This window comes from Falco punctatus (assembly GCF_963210335.1).
Source record: "Falco punctatus genome assembly, chromosome: 8".
Classification (NCBI taxonomy): Eukaryota; Metazoa; Chordata; class Aves; order Falconiformes; family Falconidae; genus Falco; species Falco punctatus.
The window spans coordinates 37,518,455-37,539,185 of record NC_137588.1 but is presented as its reverse complement, the minus strand read 5'-3'; the positions used below and the strand labels follow the sequence as shown (position 1 = coordinate 37,539,185).

The following is a 20,731-nucleotide window of genomic DNA, read 5'->3' as shown; positions in this document are numbered from 1 at the left end:
GTAAATAGCAAAGTGCGTGCACATTCATTGTAAATCATGGAGTGGAGATACCCTGAATAAAAAAAAAGGTATGCTTCTTGCTCTCTAGAGATTATTACTGTGGTTTTGAAATTGGAACATTTACGTATCAGATGATGAGAATATGGTGCCACCTTGTCCTCCCTGACACTTTGACAAACAACATTTTTCAACATAGGTATTTGAAACAAGAAATTTTTCTTGGAATTATTATCTCAGGGAAGAGACTAAAGAAAAGTATAGGTGAAAGCAAGGGTGCTAATCTGTCATAGGCAGAGGAAAATAGGGCAGTATTCTCATACAGCAAATCTAGTTGAGGGTTGCACCGAAGAAGGAAGAGCTCAAAATGAAAGGGGTTTTGTGTTTTCTTTCAGAAAATGATTTTTTGCTCATTTTTGCATAATATACACCAAAAGACGTTCAGCTGAATTTGAAGCAGTTTAGCATTCCCAAAACCACTTTCCTATTAATATTTCCCTCTCGTGTAATGTGTTGTGGACATTTTTGTAGTGGTGAAGGTCAGGAATTAAGAGGCAATTTTACTCCGGTGTTTGTACAGCTCTAATCCTGAACCTTTGTGACCAGTGTAAATGCTGACGTTCTATGTGCATGAGATCGCCATGCAATGGTTGGTAGTTAGGATATGTGTCAACTCGGATTATACAACTGTTTCCATTGCAAACATAAATCTCTGTTCTGATTCTGTGATACAAAACCTTATGGCATTGTTTGTCACTGTTTTATTAAACTGTTCTTGGAACCATTTTGTAACAGAAATTATTTATGAGAATAAGGCAGATTAAAATGTCATTATTAGTATTATTTTAGATGCCAACAGGCTGTATAAATAGGCAGCGAACTATTAACATTACTAAAAGTCATGTTAAATTGAGTGACAAAAATGGGGTTTAGGCTATACTGTATTAAATTTTCATGTAACTGTCAGCAGTTTGGCATATTTATAAGCCTACATTAGCAAAGAATAAAATAATCTTTTCTACAAACCAGGAAAATATCATTGCCTCATCACTTTAAAAAATAGAGGAGTATTAATAATAAAAACTGATTTCAGACCTCCAGATCTATGTTCTATCACTATTTTATTTTATCTTTTTCATTGAAGCAGTGATTCAGATGAGGGATTATGTGAAACCCCCTGGCTTGGGGGCAGAAATTTAAATACAAGTGTATACATGGGGAGAAACAAAAAGAGTCTGTGCTAACATCTGAGTTCAACATCTTTGATTTAATGTTTAGATCACAGGGGACAGATATGAATAACCAGGCTGATGCATATTAAAATAGTTGGAGCTATTTTTAGTCAATGGTTTTGTTTCTACTGTACTCATTAGAGGAAGAGACTAACTGATCTCATGGCCTTTAGGATGATTTGCAAAACATTTTAAATTAGCATAGCTTAAAAATAAGAAATACAGAAAATAATTATCTGAAGGGTTTAATGTAAGAAAAGTAAGAGGTAAGTGAAAGAAAAAAAATAAACTCTTCTGTATGAATCAGAGGGAGTAGAAAAAATGAAGATGCTTCACTTGCATTGAAGAATTCTCCAACAAATATGATATTGAATGATTACTTAGTATTAAAGCAAAGGCAGACCAGAAGAAAATTAGAATTGTGGGGTTTATGGCATGTTTAGTTTAATCTACGATACTTTAATGAGGCAGCCAACTAAATAGAGAAGAAACAAAAATAATGGCAAGGATTGCAACATTTCAGAGTTTTAGATGCAGCTGTGATAAAAGACATCAGGAGGCAAACGTGACAGTAGTTGTGGATACCCACATCAGACATTGTATTAAAATGAGGAAACGATGGATGAGACAAAAGACAACAAAGAAGGGACTTAGTCATAATGCATCAGTAAATCCAGCCATGGTAAGGATTTCCTGGTAGATCAGTATGGAGATGAGAGAGAATTATTGTGGAAAAGTAACTCTTAAATGTTATTTCGTTCAATGATTAAGGATTTTGGCTCTTCTGTACATTTTAAACCAAGTCAGGCCCAAGTCAAGCATAGCTTCTCTTGAGTGCTCGCTAGCTCCGTGAAGTAGCATTGTTTATATGCAAGAGGTTTGTTCCTGCCATGTGGCATGTGTGAAGTTTTCCAGCTGTAAGTACAGGGATAACTGGAGCCTGTCATCCTGGACATATTCCTGACTCTCTGATGTCTTTCAGATTCTACAGTTTTACAGTGGCTATTTTTTCTGTTTATGCCTGCAATTCCGGTCCAAAGGGCCTCTGTGTTACACATACAGTACGTTATATAGGTACCTTGCTAATCTGATTGACTTTAACACTTCTTACGGGGGAGCTCTACTCTGTCACCAGCAAAGACTAGATATCAAAGGAATTTGTATTAGTTTTACAACAGCCCATTAGATGCCTTCCTTTCCAAAATTCGCTATGGCCAATGATATTGATGCTCGCATTCCAGACTAGACATTTTGGTTTCCCATCTTGATTCCTAAACTTTACTGTTTACGTAAAGTGCATGTGTTACTGTTTTGGTTTCCTGTAGTCTACCTGCAAGGCATTCCTTTTGTTCTGCTGATACGCGTTTACCACTTGACTGTTGCTAGCATGCCTGTGGCCCTTGACACTCGGACACGTGGTATGGCTGTGACTTCACTCAAAGGGACATGTCTTTGCCTGCCAGCTGTCCCTTGCTCTGCAGTGACCCGGTTAAGCTCTTGGTTGTACTTGCCAGCAGGCTGAGTTCCTTACGATCCAAATGAAGATTGTCTTGTCTGCCATTATTGCAAAAGTCTCCTCAGGTCCTGATTAATCTTCATCTCTTTCCTTACCAGGAAGCCAGGAAGAAGAAAAGTGTTTAACTCAAGCCTGTTTTCTTTAACTTTAAGAAAACCCTAAAGGCTAAATGAAAGCAAAGGGCAGGAGGATGGGGGAAGAATAATGCTTTGTAAGAGATGAACAAGAATGAGCATAGATCAGGAAGGGAGAAGGGAGCTGGCTAGTTCGACACATCAGGTCATTGACTTGAAGAGAAGATTACAAATGAGATACAAAGCAAAGTCAGGAGATGGAAAAACATTTATGGGATCTAGAACTTTGTTTTAAAGAAGGTAAACCTTAAGAAAGATGTGAGGGAAAATAGGGAGTTTGAAAAAAAACAGTGAAATTCTAACAAAGATATAATTCCTCTAGACATGAGTTTTAGATAGGGGGGGAAATGGGAAAATTATGATGGGGATGAATCATAGAAGGAAAATGCATCGGGTTTTAAACACCATTTTAAAACTCTGTAAAAATAAACTATAGACTAGGAGTTCATTTTGTGCAAATGTTCATCCCTGGGTGTTCACTCCTTCTCAGGCATTGAATATTGGTGTTATAGGCATCTTTGGTCTGATGCAGCAGCAATTTTTATGTTACAGTATTTATTCTGTGAGAGGGGTAGGATAACAAACCAGGCACAGGTATTTGTGGTTTAGTCGAAACTGTGATGTAAAGTTAGCTATTAGCACATTAGTAAATATTTGTATATTCATGTGATTATATATAAAAATTTGTAGGTTTGAGGAGAATGGAGTACTCTCTGAAGAGGCATTGATGTTGGTTATAAAAACATTTATCCTCTGCAAGTGGAGGAGCACAGCCTGGCAGGATGATTTGAAGATATCTTAAATTCCTGCTGAAGACCATCTTTTAAAATAATTCCCAAATAGAGTCAATAACTATACATGCACAAGTGTAAAATGCATAGATGCAGGTTTTGATACATCCACATCTTGCAGTGCTGACTTTATTTTTTTAACAGTTCTGAATTCAAACGATGTTTGCAAGCACACGCTTTAATAGAATCTGGAGAAATGTGGTTGGGCTTATACGTTAAAACTTGCTATTGTTATGATACATTTATTTATCTGTGAAGTGCTGCTTATTGTTACGGTGTTTTATTTAATAAAATAGTTTTATTTTATTTGAATAGGGAGGCCTACGTGCAACTGTGCACTGGGTTTTACAGGACCAAACTGCAACCAGACGGTCTGTGATCGTTTCTGCCAGAACGAAGGAACCTGCAGTGTCACTGCTGGGAATCAACCCTTTTGCAACTGCTTGCCTGAGTATACAGGAGACAGATGTCAGTATTGTAAGTAATCTCCACAAAGTATGAAATCTTGATTTATAAGAAAAGTTCTACAAAATGGAATTTTGACATGAGTTGAGTGATTATTTTTTTACAGCATGTGTCGGTAAACGTAGCTCCAAAATTATTGATCCTGCTATGGGGATGTAATCTGATGCATTCAAGTGATCTTTGAACATATTTCTGCAATATCCATCTATATGTGTACGTGAAGAAAGGGTTTTTTTAGCATTTATGTACCTTTTATTTTCATGAATTAATGTGTACAATGGAGCTGTACAAGACAGCTGACTTTGTCAGTAGAAATTAGATAAATGTGTTAAAAGTTTCTACTCCGACTTCCCATATTTGCTATCTTATGCTGGTGGAATACCTAAACAGTGAATTGATGTAGCTGGTTAAAGAATTTCTCTGATATCCCTTATCTTTGCAGATCAGCACATGTCTTGAACTGCAACCTTGCCTTTGTTCTTATTTCTAACCCAAATAAGCAGTATATTGACAAGTGCTTGGAGTTTTACACCTCTGTGTTCCTTCATCTTGCTCAGGCTGTGGTCACCTTGAGTATGGTTTCTGTCCCCTCCTCGTATTGAAAATCAGGATTTCTAACTCTTCTTGAATTGCCAGGACATAGATTCTATCCTGTGCATCTGAAGTTCCCCCTGGTTTTTCAGCCCACTGACCCATCAGTCTCCTGTCATCCAAAGGTTTCCATGCCTTTAGAAAGGCTCTTCTCAGTTTTTAGAACTTTCTAATTTTTTACTTCTTGTATAGAGGATGGGGGAAGGAAGATTATCAATCAATAAGCCTTCTGTTCTTACTCTATTTATCTATCTTTTCTCTCCATGCTTTCTCTTAGCGTAGATCACTATTATCTGTTTTCTCTAACTCAAGACCTTCAAATATAAAGTTGAATTTCTTCTTTTGGTCACTCATTTCAAAATTACAGTCTGTCTTCCTCATGTCTCTTCAACATGATGACTCGCTAGCAACCCTAACCCAAGATTGATTATTTTTCTGAAATCAGAATATTTTCTTTAATCTTATTTTTCTACTTCTGCTTTGCTTTGACTATAATACTCTAAAATAAAGGACTGTCATAGTGCTTGTTACAGAATAGAACATTAAATGCAAAAGCCATCATCTCTTTTGTACATAATTCAGTGAATTTGCTGAGGAAGGCTAGATTTAAACAAAATGAGAGGGCAGTTATCTGTTACAAAGGTCTGGTTTAGAATTGTCTACGGGATACAAGAAGTATTTATTTTTAGTGAAAGGTCTGTCAAACAAGGAAAGGGGTAGTGTGTATTTTAAATAGGATTTGTACTGGAGTGAACTGAATGTATTTCCAGTTGGGAGACTATGAAATGAATTTAAACCTTTGAATGGAAAACCAGCAGTAATTGTGATTCTCTCCCACTTGGTATTAAACAAACTGCATGGATCCACAAATAACTATCTGCAAACACAACTGGGTATTTGAAAACAGTATAGTACATAAATCATGCACAGACAGACACACCGATTAAGAAAAAATATTTACTTGAGGCTTACCCAAAACCAAACAAATTGTTTCTAGTTGAATGCTTCTGCAAATATTTTTTTTCTTTTCTTTTTCTTTAAGAATTAATTTAAATGTAAATGTAGGGGTACTTTTTAAACAACACTTATTATCAGATTTGGGTTGTCTGCTAACACTTTGAAAAAATGCCACAGTATAGAGACTCGAGCACTATATAAAACACAAAATAAAATTAAGCTTTTGTTTATGTAAAATTTAATGCTTTAAAGGGAAAAAAAGGTGTCTTGCAATCTTTTGGGGTTTTGGGGTTTTTTGTTGTTTTGGGTTTTGGTGGTTTTTTTCTGTGGCCAATAACATTTCTATGAAATTGTACAGGTTTACACTTAAGAGTGTGTATATGAATTCACATCTTAGATGTCTTGCTTTATTCACACACATGTATGTTTTACTTTATTAATCACTTAAAGTGAAATGTGCATGTTGGAATGTATTAATACAGCACTATTGCAAAGATTGGTTGCCTCTAAGATAATCTTTTTCAGTCTTTCTGTGATGTGCCTGAAACTAGTTCATATGCAAAGGATGATACATGAATGTGCATAGGTATCGTACTCATGCTCCCAAGCTGAAAATATTATTAGTGTTTTTTACGGCAGGGAGAAGACATTTACTTGTGGTATTGCCAGATTGCAAAGACCTTATTTTCCTCTTATCGTCTCCAATTACCCAATGCAGAGTTTCTCCTGTGATTAGTTCACATAAGGGCTAATAACCAAAATGTGTGCTCCGTGTCAAGGCACTGACGCTGCTGAAATAAATTTAAGTGAATGAATTTACATAGAATTCTACTAACATTGTGCATGTTATTATATACACATGAATTTGATGCATTTGAATATAACTCCCTATTTTAAATTCCTGAAATAAGACAGACAGAGTAGTTCAAGTTCATTTCTTGTATCATTTAAGGCCCAGACAACCTAAAAAATAGAAAGTGTTTTCACGCAGTTGCAATCACTCAGAGTGGGTATAGTGATCTGACAAGCTGTTACTTTCCCTGAAACTGTAATCTCTTTCTTTGGGGGGGTTAGGGGAGGATGAAAAAATTTGTGTCATTTCAGTTCAAATGTCACAGACGCTTTTTAGATAGAGCAGAAGATTAAAGGTGTTTGTGGCTACAATCAATACTAAAAATAGTAATTGTTTAGGCTATGAACTTCATATTCCTAGGTTTGGGGTTGGTTTTCTTTTTTTTTTTTTTTTTTTTTTTTGGTCCTAATGTACATGGAAATATTTCTCCCTTGCAATGCTTTTTTTTTTGGCCTTTTTTTTTTTTTTTTTGCTTTTGTTGTTGGTTTGGTTTTTTTTTTTTTTTGTAAAACATCTCTCAATGTTGGCTTTCAAACTGTGGTAGGTTTTGTTCAAAAAGTAGACCCCTGGTGCGAATTAGCATTCTGTACCTTGAACTGGGGGATGGCAAACAATGAGCTACTCCATTTAGTGTCTGTTAAGTATCTCTTGTTGCTCAGTAGTGATTCCATAAGCAGACGAGCCTACAACCTGCATAGACAGGTGGAGACCTACAAGGAATAAGCACACAGAAGTGATGTCCCCAGGAGTCATCTTTGTGCAGCAGAACAACTCCAGCGTGGTCAGCCCCAGTGCCATGGCAGTCAGTACATCTGGGAGAGGGGGACACGGAGCACAGAGTCACTTAAGCAAAATGGGTTCCTTGCTTTAGGAGATACCCTCAGACATCCCTTCCTGAAGGTATTCGGTGCAAGATGCCAACTTTGGTAGCCTCCAGTTTGCCGCTTACAAAGTGCCCCCGCTCAAACGGCAGCTGGAGTTGACACCTCCACACAAGGCTGAGGTTGCCACTTGGCCAAGGTTTTGTTCTCTGGTGAACAGCTTGGTTGTGCCTTATTGCTGGCTGCTGCTGCCTCACCCGTAGCCATGACCTGAGCTTCAAAGGGCTTTTTGAAAATTATTTTAGTTTTGTCAGAAAGGTTATATTTTGTTAATATGGGGCAGGTTAACTCTAAGCTAATCCAGATGCATAGTTCAGAACTGATACTTCTTATGTATCAATCGCTTCGTCTGTCCATCAGGAACAGCACCAAAAGCTCGACACAATGTTAACCATACAGAATGGGAGAAGGTATTAGAAACAGAGAGAAAGAAGGACTTTGAATTATTTGGCCCTATTAAAGAGCTTAAGTGACAACTTAAAAAAAAAGAAGAAGTTACAACTACCACATAAATAAAAATGAACCAAAATGTTAAGATAACAGTATTTTGTAGCTCTGGAAGCTCCTTTGGTCAGGCCACTTGTGTCTTTAAAGGGATATGATAAAAGTGAGACAGTTACTAGTGCTTCTAAAGAGTTAAAGAGTTCACGAGTTGAAATTACAGTCTTTCTTGCATTTAAGCAGTTAAATAAGATAATGGGGCCCTGCACAGTCCATAAAGATAAGCATGTATGTAGTTCTTTGTAGAACTTATGGATTATGGCTTTGTATATTATTATTAGAACTTCATGAAATTTTAATATGTGGATAAATGAAAATAAAACTTAATTATTTCAAAATACTGTTTCCATTTCAGTTTAGCATAATGCTGTTAATGGTAATGGGAATGTAGCAGAAGATTTTTATTCAGCCAATGTCCCATTAAATACATTAACATTGCTCTTCTTTTCTCATCAGTAGTCTTTATATTATGTGGGATGATGCCATAAACGGTTAGACATCTAGAAGGGAAAAAAAACCCTCTTATGAGTTTATCCTTCTATTTCACTTCTTGATACTCTATCATTAATATATTATGTATCTGTTTATGTGGTATTCTTTGTTCTTGTAGTTGCCAGTGAGCCACCAGCTTCATTTATTGTTTTGTTTTTATTATAGCATCTTTTAAAACATAGAAAAATAAGATACTATTTTTTTCTACGAGGCTCCTGTATTTCTTTTAATAATTAGCTTTTATGTTGCTTGCAGACATTTGCCACCATTATTGTGTGAATTCTGAATCATGTACTATTTCTGATGATGGAAGCGTAGAATGTGTCTGTCCAGTACGATTTGAAGGTCCAAAATGTGAAGTGGACAAGTGTATCAGGTGCCATGGGGGACACTGCATGGTAAACAAGGACAGTAGTGACATAGTGTGCAAGTAAGTGTGTGTAGCGCGGGGGGTGGTTGTGTGCAAAAACGTACAGTTAACAGCGATTATACTGCATTATCCTTCAAATCCCATATGCTGTGGCTAGCCCCTGAACCGGTCTCATCAGAACAGTCCCGCTGCCTGGCTGCTGCCTTTTTAAAGCAGCTTTTGGAGCACTCCTCACTGCTGGAAGCAGCTATGGAGCAGGAGACTGAATGGGTCTTCACTTGGAAAAATAGGAATATTTAATAAAGTGAACAGTTGAGTTTTAGTACACTGTTGAAATGTGTTCCTTCTGCAGTATTGTTGCTGAGTTACCATTTTGTATAATAGTTTATTTTCATAAACAAAAATATTAAAATTATTTTGTGTAATAAGCTCACTACCTGTGCTAGAATTTCTAGGTGGAAACCTAGAATTCTTGCAATCAGTAGATCTGCTACGTGTCATAAAATCAATCTTTTAATATAGAGATATTTATAAGAGAATTCACCAGATTTAATACAATACTGATTGCTATTTGTTTTGGTTTTTTTTTTAACCATGACAGTTGCTCTAATGGAAAGATTGCCTCTACCTGTCAGTTGTGTGATGGCTACTGTTACAACGGTGGTACGTGTCAGCTGGACCCAGAGACAAATATACCTGTCTGTCTGTGAGTATCTTGCGATGTGTAGATCATTGAAATACCCGTGTGCCAACAAATAATACAATTATTAAGCTTGTGTCTGTATTTCTTTAATCTCTCTAGGATGTATAATGTCCTGGTTTCAGGTGTAGCTTCCAGTACATTTTCTAGCTATTTCTGTAACCCAATACTTTGTCTACCCTTTTGCAATATATGTATTGAAATATTTAAATAAGGTATATATTGTGAACACATGTAGATACAGTGATATATCTTTTGAGACTTCTAATAATTTCAGGCCAGATCTAAAGCCTGTTTAGGCGTTTGTTCTGGAATGGAATCCAGAGGTACAGGATGGTTGCCCACCCTGCTTCTCAAAGGTGGATTAAGTCTTTTCTGCTACAAAGATGGTCAGAGGTGGGGGTGATACACTCCTGGTGGCTAGAGAACAGGAACAATGGTGTCAGTGTTTATTTCCTTTATGGCTCTGAGGATATGCTCATGTGTCTCTTGCTTCTACCCCAACCTTCACCTTCACGCTACCCACAGTAGCGTGGCTGTTCTGTGGTGAGATTGCTCTCTTCCTCCTGCACCGTGGCTGAGAGAATAATACTGGGTGCTTTCCTTAAGCCCAGACATCAAATACCAAAGGAAATGTGATTCTGCAGTCTAGATGGTGAAGTACTGTCTTAAGAGGTATAAAAGACAACATTCTAGTCTGTCCTTCAGAGCTACGGTGTATCTTCTTCTCCAGCTGCTAAGTATAAAATGCAGAAGTAGTCACTGCAGCAAGAAACTAATTTTCCTGCTCTCAGTTACACCGAGCCACTTAGTCATACTCCTTGGGTTTTTACTTTTGCCTAATAAACAGTCTGGTCTTTTCTGCACTGCTGGAAAGCTTCACTGTGGAATAGCCTTCCACTTCTCAGAACCATGTGGAGGTGAGAGCACCCTCCAGGAACACACAAGGTGTCAAAAGAGAGAATTAGGCTCAAGTGTTTCATTTCCAGGGTGAAATAAGTAAGCTGTTGTCCAAAGGGATCTGGCATTTCAACTTTGTAAATACCGATACGGCCATCCCTTCGTTTGGTTGATGTGTATGAGGCAGGTGCAGAGAGAGCTCCTGTTGTAGCAGGCTCGCAAGGAGGTTTAGACATAAGAGAAATGCCCGGATCTCGTAGTCTGATCAGTGTAAGAGATGGACCGGCCATTCCTCCCTGTGAGGGCTGGAGCCCTTCTGAATGGGCAAAGGGGCAGAACTGTAGCTGGACCATTGAGAAGGAGTTGTCAATAGGAGTTTGCAGCTTTGGGGTTAGAAGCAGTGGAATGCAGTGCTGCATGGTAGTCCTTACTCAGCTGAAAATGCTTTAAGTGTCCATGTATCTTTTTCATTATTATTTGGATCTGGCCCTTTTGACCTGCTATTTGTATCTCCTCAAATGTCTTTAGATGAAAAATAGAGATACTCATAAATCCCAGAAAAAGGAGAGTATCACAGCTATAACATGTAAGGCCCAAATATGATGACCAAGTCGAGATTCATTTGCTTGAATACCTAGAATGGCTATTTTGGAAGGTTTTGATTTTTCCCTTCTTTTTCCCTGTAAAACTGGCTTATCTTTTTTTTTATTATTATTATTTTCAAATTTATATGGAACACCATTACATCTCAAGGAAAAAAAGGCTCCATACCTTAGTTTCTGTATGGATTTACAATGCATAAATGCTGCATCATACACCAATGCTGTTTACAATGGTAAGAAAATGGTCCTGAACACTTTTCAGGCCATTGCAGTCTGCATCAATCAATACAGCTGTATAGTACATGTGACAGTAATGCTTTGTTAAGAATGTTAGATTCCTGAACTCATCAGTTAGTATAGGCTCATTGTTTTAAAAGTCTTTGATCGATGCTGATGAGCAAACTTTTCAGTGTTGTCAGACTGGACCTTCCATGAAAAAAAGAGTATGAACTTTGTTATCTGTGGGTGTGTGCCTGTGTATGTGTGCGTGTCTTGCCATCGTAATATATAATGCGTTTAAAATCTGTTCAGCAAAAGGCAGAATATTTATATAGGTCTATTTTACTGAAATTCTGCAGATGCTCTGTGGGGTTTAAAAGTCAGCGCTGTGACCAGAAAGTGAACCCTTGTGATTACTACTGTCAGAATGAGGGAATTTGCACTTTAACTGCGTTTAATGAACCGAGATGCAAGTAGGTTTAACCTTCCACTTAATGCTGCACATTCTGTGACATCATTTCAGGCCACAGTTCATTGGTTCAAGTCATGCACATTCACATACATTTCACAATATATAGTTAATCTGGGGGCTCCTTTCTATAATACACACTTTCCCTTCGATAGTTGCACTGATGAGTGTATTTAAACATACTTTTGGAGTATCTGTATCATTGGAAGAAGAAATAAAAAGCTTGATTTTTAGTAAGTGAATTGAAAATACTGAAAATGCCACTTGGCTTTTGTTGTTCACATTTTGAGATATCTCACCAAGTTAATCCTACACAGCTGTCCTGGTTTCGGCCAGGATAGAGTTAATTTTCTTCCCAGTGGCTGGCACAGGCTGTGTTTGGGTTTGGGATGGGGATAACACCACGCTGGGTTGTAGCTGTTGCTGAGCGGTGCTCACCCTGAGTCAAGGACCTTCAGTGTCCCACCTCTGCCAGCCAGGAGGGGCACGAGAAGCTGGGAGGGAGCGTGGCCAGGACAGCTGCCCCGACCCAGCCAGAGGGATGTTCCATCCCACAGACCGTCATGGCCAGGGTATGAACTGGGGGGGTTGGCCGGGGGCTGCCAGCTCGGGGACTGGCTGGGCATCGGTCAGTGGGCGGTGAGCAACTGCACTGTGCATCACTTGTGGTTTTTTCCTTGGGGTTTTATTCCTCTCTCTCTCTCCTCTCTTCATGACAATTATTACTGTTGTTGTTATTATTGTTTGGTTGTTTGTGTTGGGTTTTTTTAACTTAATTTCAATTACTAAGCTGTTCTTATCTCAACCCACGGGTTTTGTCTTTTTCCTGACTCTCCTCCCAATCCCACCAGGGGAGAGGCAGGCAAGGCAGTGAGCAGCTGCGTGGTACTTAGTTGCAGGCTGGGGCTGAAGCACAACAACAGCATCAAGTGCAGCAAACAGTGACGTTGTACGCGTTCTGTAGTGCAGACCTGGCTTCCTATTTCTTATCTGTATAGGGAAAGAAACAGAACAGCTGTTTAGGTACCACTTCAGGAGTTAAGCTTGTATTCCTAAGTCTGTTAACTACAGAAATGATGCTGCAAAATTGAAACTTTTTACAAAATGGTGAGCTACATATGAACTTCGACTTCTCACCTGATAAAAAGAAATGTATAAAATAGATGCATTCATATGCTGTGTTTCTCTAAAGGATTGTAGTCTATTTCTTAAAAAGAAAATTCTAATCCTCAACAGGGAAGGAAACAACCTTATTCTTTGAAACTGCATTACGGCAGACATACAGAGAGATAGGAAAGACCAGGCAGATGAACATACCTTTACTCAACAGTTGTGATGCAAAAGTCAGAAGTGAAATCATGAGCCAAAGACCTAGTCTTGGGATAAAATATGAAACTCAAACAGCTTTAATCTTATCTCCTCTAATTGTGTGTTTTATGAAAACATAAAATGCTGTGGGGATGTGATGTGGTTGTCTGGTGGGTAGCAATGACAGTGATTATGTATGGTGAATAATCTCGTTAGGGGTTTTTTTGAAAATATGATCACAATTTGTCAGCGTTCTCAAGCAATGAAACTTAGGACTTGAGCCATCATAAATCCATTGGAAACTATAGATGTGAGTGTTCTGACTAGCACTTTTTAAACTTTGAAGAGTATGAAGGGGGTCATTGATCAGCATTTGTATGGGGCATGTTGCTTGGAACAGTTTGTTTCCCCATGTTTCACACTTAGGTTTTCAGAATAATGCTTGTTGCTGACTGTGAGGTTATGTATTGCAAGTACCTTTCCTCCTTTTTCTGTAAAAGGCTCTCAAGAAGGTACAAAATTTCTTGTAAAACATTCTAATAGGTAAAATAGTCTAAAATACAGCATTACGAATCACTTTTGAAGTTTACGTACTCTTTTTCCCAATTCTTAAGAATGTGTTAACCATTTAAACTGTAAAAGTTTGTTGGATTTTTTTACTTCATGATGAATTCTTACAAGAAAATATGTATAATAATTGTGTGGAGTGATTTTTATATGAAATATTATTGCCTGTTTTCATGATCTTTTGATTTGGTTTAACTGTGTTTACTGTCAAAATGAAGGAAAAAAAAAGTATTACACCCAAGGATTTAAAATCATGTTTGAATCTCTTACTCTTTGAATTGATGACATGAATTTTAACGTCTCGGGACTTTGAGGCCAGATGCCAACAGTGGCAGGAATTCATACCAGCCAAAAAAAAAAAAAAAAAGGTGTCGCAGGACCTACAGACCCAGCAATCCTTTGTTTTGACTTTTATCTGCATAATGGAAAGAAGTGGGGAGATGGATTGCTAGCGTAGGAACTATGCTGAAAAGCTGTGCTGCCAAACACTGCTTCCAGATAGATGAAGATGGTTTTTTTCTGAGACTGGCAAGTAGGAGATGTCAGGAAGGAGTGCAGTAATCCCGTGCTTCGCCGGAGTCACTGCATCAGGGAACAGGAGGCCAAAAGATTTTCTACGTTCTGCTCCGTTGTGAGGGAGGATGGGTCACCCCTCCAGCCTCAGGCGTGCCCACGCGATGTATGACATCTGTCTGGGCTCTGAGAGACACTCACCGACGGGCTAACGCTTTTCTTAACCAATTTTAAGTCATGGATGGGTGATTTTTAGAAGAAATAAGAAATGGCCGGGCTTATTATCGTTCAGCAGGAACTCTTCTCTCTCTTTCTCTCTCGCAACCAGATCAGTTGAGAATGCAAACTTTATACATAATCAAGCCCTTATCATCATTCAGTAGAGACAACAGAGGATAAGATTCATTTCTTTTAAAGAGCAATCCTAAAGCTGTCATTATACAGAGGATCTATAAGCCTCTAAGAACATACTCTCCTATTACCAACATGTGCTGTTCAGTTACATTTTATCTTCCTATCTTAATCCTTTTTTAAAACCTGAATGCACTAAATATTAGGTCATCATTGGAAATAGACGTTCTGCTCTTTACCTGACCAGTTTAGGAATGAATTAAGGCCTGTCTGTGGCTGTAAGCCACCAAAAAAGGAAGGTTTTCTGAAGTTGGTCTCCAGTTTCAGTGAATGCTCTATCAGGTTTAAAAGGACACAGAACAGACTGTGATTTCGTTTTGGATATGAGGTCCTGTACAATCTAGATTATTAATTCTTAGCATTATTTTTAAGGGGATAAAGAACATTCGTCCCCCCTACCCTATTATTGTCTGTCTTGCTAAATAACAAAGGTTGCAAGAGAATTTAATATCAGAATGTTAAAATTTGAGGTACTGACCTTTTCTGGAAAATGTACTGCTCGGGGTGCCTTTCACCTTACATACAGTTACTGGCTTTTTTAGTATTCACATACTAAAATTTTTAAGGATGTCTTTAGTACTGCTCGCTGCAGGGTTGGGGAGTGCGTGATGTTTGTTACACTGGAAGCCTATGAGATGTCTGAATTGCTCCAGTAACTTCACACACCCATTGAAAACAGAACGAACAGGAGATCAGACTCAGATGGGAAATAAATGCTTTTTCTGTTTATTTCACAAACTGTCAGTTCCATCTGTTCTGTCAGTCTGTCTTGTGTTTTAGTAATTACCTTTATTTGCCCCTCTGTTTCCTTCTCACTAATTATCTCCCTGCACATACATTCATGCGAGAGAAGCAGGGTTTAGGGGGAGATTATACCTTGTGTGATACCAGTGAAGGGAGTTTAAAAACACTGAAACTGTCAAGTACAGCCAGTGATGATCTTGTGTTACATAGGCAGTGTTGTATCAGTGTATTTAGTACAGAGGATTACCCACTCTCACCCTTGCTTCTTTTACACCTTCACCATAACATTAGGAAGCTATAATTCCAAGCTTTTTATTTGTATTACTAATATGATTTGCATCTGCACATAGATGTGGTCTATTCTTATCATTATTAGTATAATTATTGCTATTATTAGTATCTGCAAATAAAAGTGATCAAATCATAATGCCCTCACACTGGGCATAATATAAATATAATGGAGGATAGTTTCTGTTACAAGTTTATAACCAAAACCAGTAGAAGATATGAATCATATTGATCCTAATCTAAAGCTAACTAAATTTAAAGAGAGCTTTAAAATGCTGTAATGAGCTTTTGAGCAATGCTGCATGACGGTGGCTGAGGACTTTAAGGTGAAACGAGTAAGACCATATTATGCTGGCTAATTAAGAGGGTAGTACTTTATTCCTTCTTAGGTTACTTTCTGCACGAGGTGTGGGCAGGTCTGTGTGTCTACAGTGTAGAGCCTCTGTTTCTTAGGTGTCATCAGAAACGGAGAAATTCAGAGGGCAATGTACAGCATTAAATTAGTTGCCTGTGACTAGATATGTTGATTGTTCAGAGGGCTTCACATTCTGGCTGTTGTGTTTCTACATCAGAACGAACATCACCTTTTCTATAATGAAGAATAAGTCATCCTGGGTAGTTTAATTGCTTGCAGTAAGCAGACGCATGACTTCGAGAGCAAATTAGCTAGAGAAATCAGTGGTCTTTCAGATTAATTAGAAGGCATATACTGTACAGGAACTTGAAAGAAGGTATGAGTTGGTAACAGGAAACTGAAAAGTGTATGGTGGAGAAATAATAAACTAATTCATTTTTAAACTGAGAATTTTTGTGAAGTAATAGGTTAAAGGCAATAGTGAACAAAGGGGGAGAGAACAAGTTGTGGAATGGTTTAAAAATCCTAACAAGAAGCTTGAACTTGAAAGTGGAGATGTAGATAAATTAGAAAAAATAATTCCTGCAAGAGTGAAATAAACAAGAGGGACGCTCTTGCTGGCTTTATTTCCAGTAGGTTGGAGAGAGACACTGTGTGTGGGTACAGGCGCACGTGTGCATGTGTTTGTGCCGTGGAAATCGGAGAGGAAAGAGTGAAATCCTCTTGATGGAGCAGCTTCCTTCCAGCTTATACTCCTGTGATGGCTGCGCCTTCTTCCTGACGTTCCTTTTGTAAAAATCTTCAGATAGGTAGGAACAGTTATTATATAAGTACATGTACAAACGTTGTAAGTACGTGCAAGTTCGTAAGTAGATGTACAGCTCCTAACTGTGGCAAACCTCTCTTCAAACAAAAGGTTAAGGTGTGTCCATAGTGTGGTTGTGGACAAGAAAGGGGCTGTACCGTGCACTCCCCTGACTGTCAATGTCTAAGGTTTGAGTAGAAAAAGCTACTGCAGCATAGAACAATTGCAGCGCCAAGGAGACTGCTGAAGAGCAGAGGCAATTGTCACTCTGACAGGCGGTGTAAGTCAGAGAACAGAACATTTTATCAAGTATCTTACAATAAATGTTTGCCATATGATTTCGTGGGGTGTATTTAATGAGCTCCCCAATTACAATTACAACAGGATTTTCACAGTATCATGCTAGTTCTTTGAGAGCTTTCTTTTTCAACTAAAGATAACTTTTGTTATAAATGTGTTGAATTTGAACATCAGCAGCAGGTTATAACTTTGTTATGGAAGATCTTTCGTTCGGTTTGTATTGCAAACTAGTATTAGTTCAAGAATTAAATGCAAACAGGTGTTTGAAGAATGGTTGTCAAAGGAAGAAATGAGAAGACCTTGAAAAAGAGGAGTATGCATATTTTTCATTGAACATCTACTAGCTAGGCTGTAATGCAGAATTTCCTTTTTCCATGAGTTTATAATTTTTTGGATAAAGCTTGCCTAGTAGCTGCTGCTGTACATCACTGCTTGCTTTGCCTCTGTGAGAAGGAGAGAACATGGTTTGTCATATGCCTATTGATCCAGTCATTTCTCATTTTTCTTTTACCATTTTGATCTCTTCCTTTTGCTTTGTTGCTCAGTGTAATTCCAGCTACAGTAGTAGTCATCTAGACATGCTTAACTTTTATATATTTACTGTGTTAATATTTATATTTGTATAGCATATATAGTGTACACATTCCTAATAGCATGGTGTTTAATGACCCTCAATTATTCTTTTTCTTAATTTGGGATGATAGAGGCTGAATTGCACCTGAAGGCTTGTTCCTTTGCAGTGAACACCATGCAGCAGGTGTGAATGAGGACTTGTATAGTGTCATGCTCATATTAAAATTCATGTTTAAAGTAATATTTTATTTTTATGTGTTGTTATTAAATTTGAGTTTCTTTGGGTTCCTTAAAAGTAATTTTCTGTTGTTTTGCCTGCTTTTGGATTATGCAGTTTTCTCATTCTTAATTTCTTGGGTTGCAAGGTAATCCGTATTTCATTTTCAAGTAGAGCCATAATGTTTCTATCCTTTGGCTTCTACAGTGAATTCCTTCACTTTGTTTTCCTTATGAAGATACCAAGTGGTGCTCATTAGTCAAAAATGCTAAAATGTGGTCTGTTCATGTATAAAATAATTAGGGAAAAGTTCTTATTTGAAAATAATTAAACTCTACAATATAGGAGAAGGTACAAGATATGCTACTGATCAAAGTTGGGGTTGGATTTTTGCTCTTTCACTGTTATGAAAGTTCTTTTTATCTTTGAGATATATATCTGTCTGTGGGTATAATGCTATAATATCAGCTTCCTGTATGAAAAAAGCACGCTGCCAGAAGTGTTGCTGAATTTCTTACAAAGAATAGTTTAATGATTTGGTTTAATACAAGGATTTTGTCATTCTACAGAGTCCAGGGGAGAGAGGGGATTATTTTGGTTTCCATCTTTCAGTGCCATTTAATACGGATAGTAAATAACTCTAATCCCAATATTCTTTTCTCACATCTTAGAAATAGTCTTAACATTGTTATAAGATGTGTTCCAGTGAAATTTTAATGTAAGTGTTCTTAAAATAGTGAGGCTGGATACTTTCATTAGGACATTTTACTACACTTTATCATCTATGTCGTGACTTAAAGAAAAGCAAAGTTAGAAAACTACTTTGTATAATGAAGAAATATCATTTATAGGTAAGAAACATTTTCAATTCCCCTTCCACCTTTATTTTGTAATGACTCACAGATTCTGTAGTACACACAGACCAATCTTTCAATGCTGCTTTCTGTCATTTTTTTGACACAGACTGGTATATGTACTTTGTAAGCAGTTGTCTATAAAAGAGCTTTTAAGTGTGTATTATGCCTGCTATATTATATTTCTATAACAATGCCTGTGGCTAAAAAAAAAATAAAAATAAAAAAAAGAGAAAGAAAGAGAAACAAAACCAAAAAAAATTGCACATTGCCACCAAATTAGCCTTTTTATTAGGGTTTTTTTTTTTCTTTTTGTTCAGACATTTCATAGTCAAATGGTTCCTTTTGGTCAAGTGCCCATATAATTAGATTTAGGGTGTTTCAGTGCACTGACCTGTAAGGGTTAGACAAAAACAGAGGAGAGAGACATTTTCTTTCATGAATAGGCCCTCTAACAACAGCATTGATCAGTCTCAACCTTAATTCTAAATATTCCTCATTACAAGTGGCACACCTTTGTAATTTCAGTTTAAAGATTTTAAAACATCTCTGTTTGTACTACTATTTCCTCAAAATAATTCCTACATCTTAGGCATTCTGTGTATCAGAACTTTTTTCTCAAGCACTCGTCTCTTTCTAAATGTAGAAGTCAATTGTAACAGAGAGCACTGTAGCATGGTTTTATTAATGACCTTGGCAGCAGACCATGTACAACCTTTATTTATTACATTCACTCTCAGTTTTTATATTGGCATTGTCTGTGATATTGTTGCTCTTCGATCTGCTCACCAATCCTGTTGGGAACGGAGGTTTGCACCTGGAGATGTTCACTGCAGCACCTTGCACCGCTCGGCTGACTCCAGCCTGTCCTTCACTGTCGGGCTCCCCATCTGTTTCCATCTCTGTGTGTTTGTGTAGCTCAGATGAGGCGTTATCACTGTTGTTTCTTCACCATTCTTGGTAATATGAATGTCTTCCATGAAACCCCTGACCTTACATAGTTCTGTTTCATTAATGCTTTGTAGCTTGCCCTTACTGCAAATGCCCTGTCTCTGACCATACAAGTATTGGCAGTGCTACAGAACAAAGGCCTCTGGTACCAAACGATTTGGCAAGGTACAAACACTGTGCATGAAATTGAGCTAGGAGTTGGTTCTTATGCTAGCTGCTGAGAAGTCCGAGTTTAAATGTCTGAAAATGTTATTGAAAACAATGTCTGTCTACAGTGTCTAAAAATAATTGAAAATGGTTAAGACCTGCTCATTTCCCATGTTTTGGCATGAACAGTTGTCCATGTCTGAACCCCGTCGTTCTTCATGTGCCTGCTCATGGCTAATTTTCTGTCAAATCACCTTGCAGACAGCATACCTTCCCCCTGGGCTTTATTTCTTTTTCTGTTGTATCTGCCCAAGTCTTCCTAGCTTGCTGGACCATCAAAGGGCAATCGTTTTGTCTCTGAGTATAGAGGGAAATGATGGCGATCCTGTCAGCTTCAGTCCCTTTGAAGCTGGAGACAGCAAGCGTTTGGAAAAAAATAAAATGAAGTGGTAACTCTTAATCATGTCTTTTATGAGACTTTTATCAAATGCCTCAGAAATGTTTCAGTATTGCTGCCACTTACAATTAAAATGCCTAAATAGGTAAAGAACTGCTAATATTCTTTAATTTGTTCTTGTTTACTACATAGATAGCTGTAGGTTTTCTTTCTTCACCATCTATTGTAGTGTCATATCTGCTGTAAGATTTTGAAGAGCATAATTGTACATCAGACACTATTTTCTAATAAGCTTATACTTGCATGCTTCATTGTGATTCTTATGCTAGTCTCAGTATCTTATAATTTTTAAACTGTTTAAAGACAGATTTATGGTTATGATTCTCTTGTACAGCAGGAGTATTTGAAACCTTCAATATAAAGATTTAGGTACAAAGTTAAGATATGTCTTAACTCAAAGAAATCTTTCCATTTTGATAGTGTAGTATTAAATGAAAATTGCCTCTCATAACAAGCTTTAACCACATAAGCTGAATCCCCAACAGCAATGATGCAAAACTTCCAGTAAAGAAATCTAAGGACGTTATTTCATGGTTGTCACATGCCAGCAGTTTGAATCCCAGTGGAATAT

The 20,731-nt window shown here is 37.6% G+C and overlaps 1 protein-coding gene across 1 annotated transcript in view; it reads left to right on the top strand.

Moving 5' to 3' along the window:
* LRP1B (LDL receptor related protein 1B) overlaps positions 1-20,731 on the top strand; it is a gene marked incomplete at its 5' end in the record, with an annotated part of 587,496 nt that overhangs the window by 548,091 nt on the left and 18,674 nt on the right. The window contains 4 exon segments of the mRNA XM_080399306.1: positions 3,986-4,147; positions 8,666-8,840; positions 9,382-9,486; positions 11,561-11,674. Coding sequence (XP_080255432.1) covers positions 3,986-4,147; positions 8,666-8,840; positions 9,382-9,486; positions 11,561-11,674 — 556 coding nt within the window.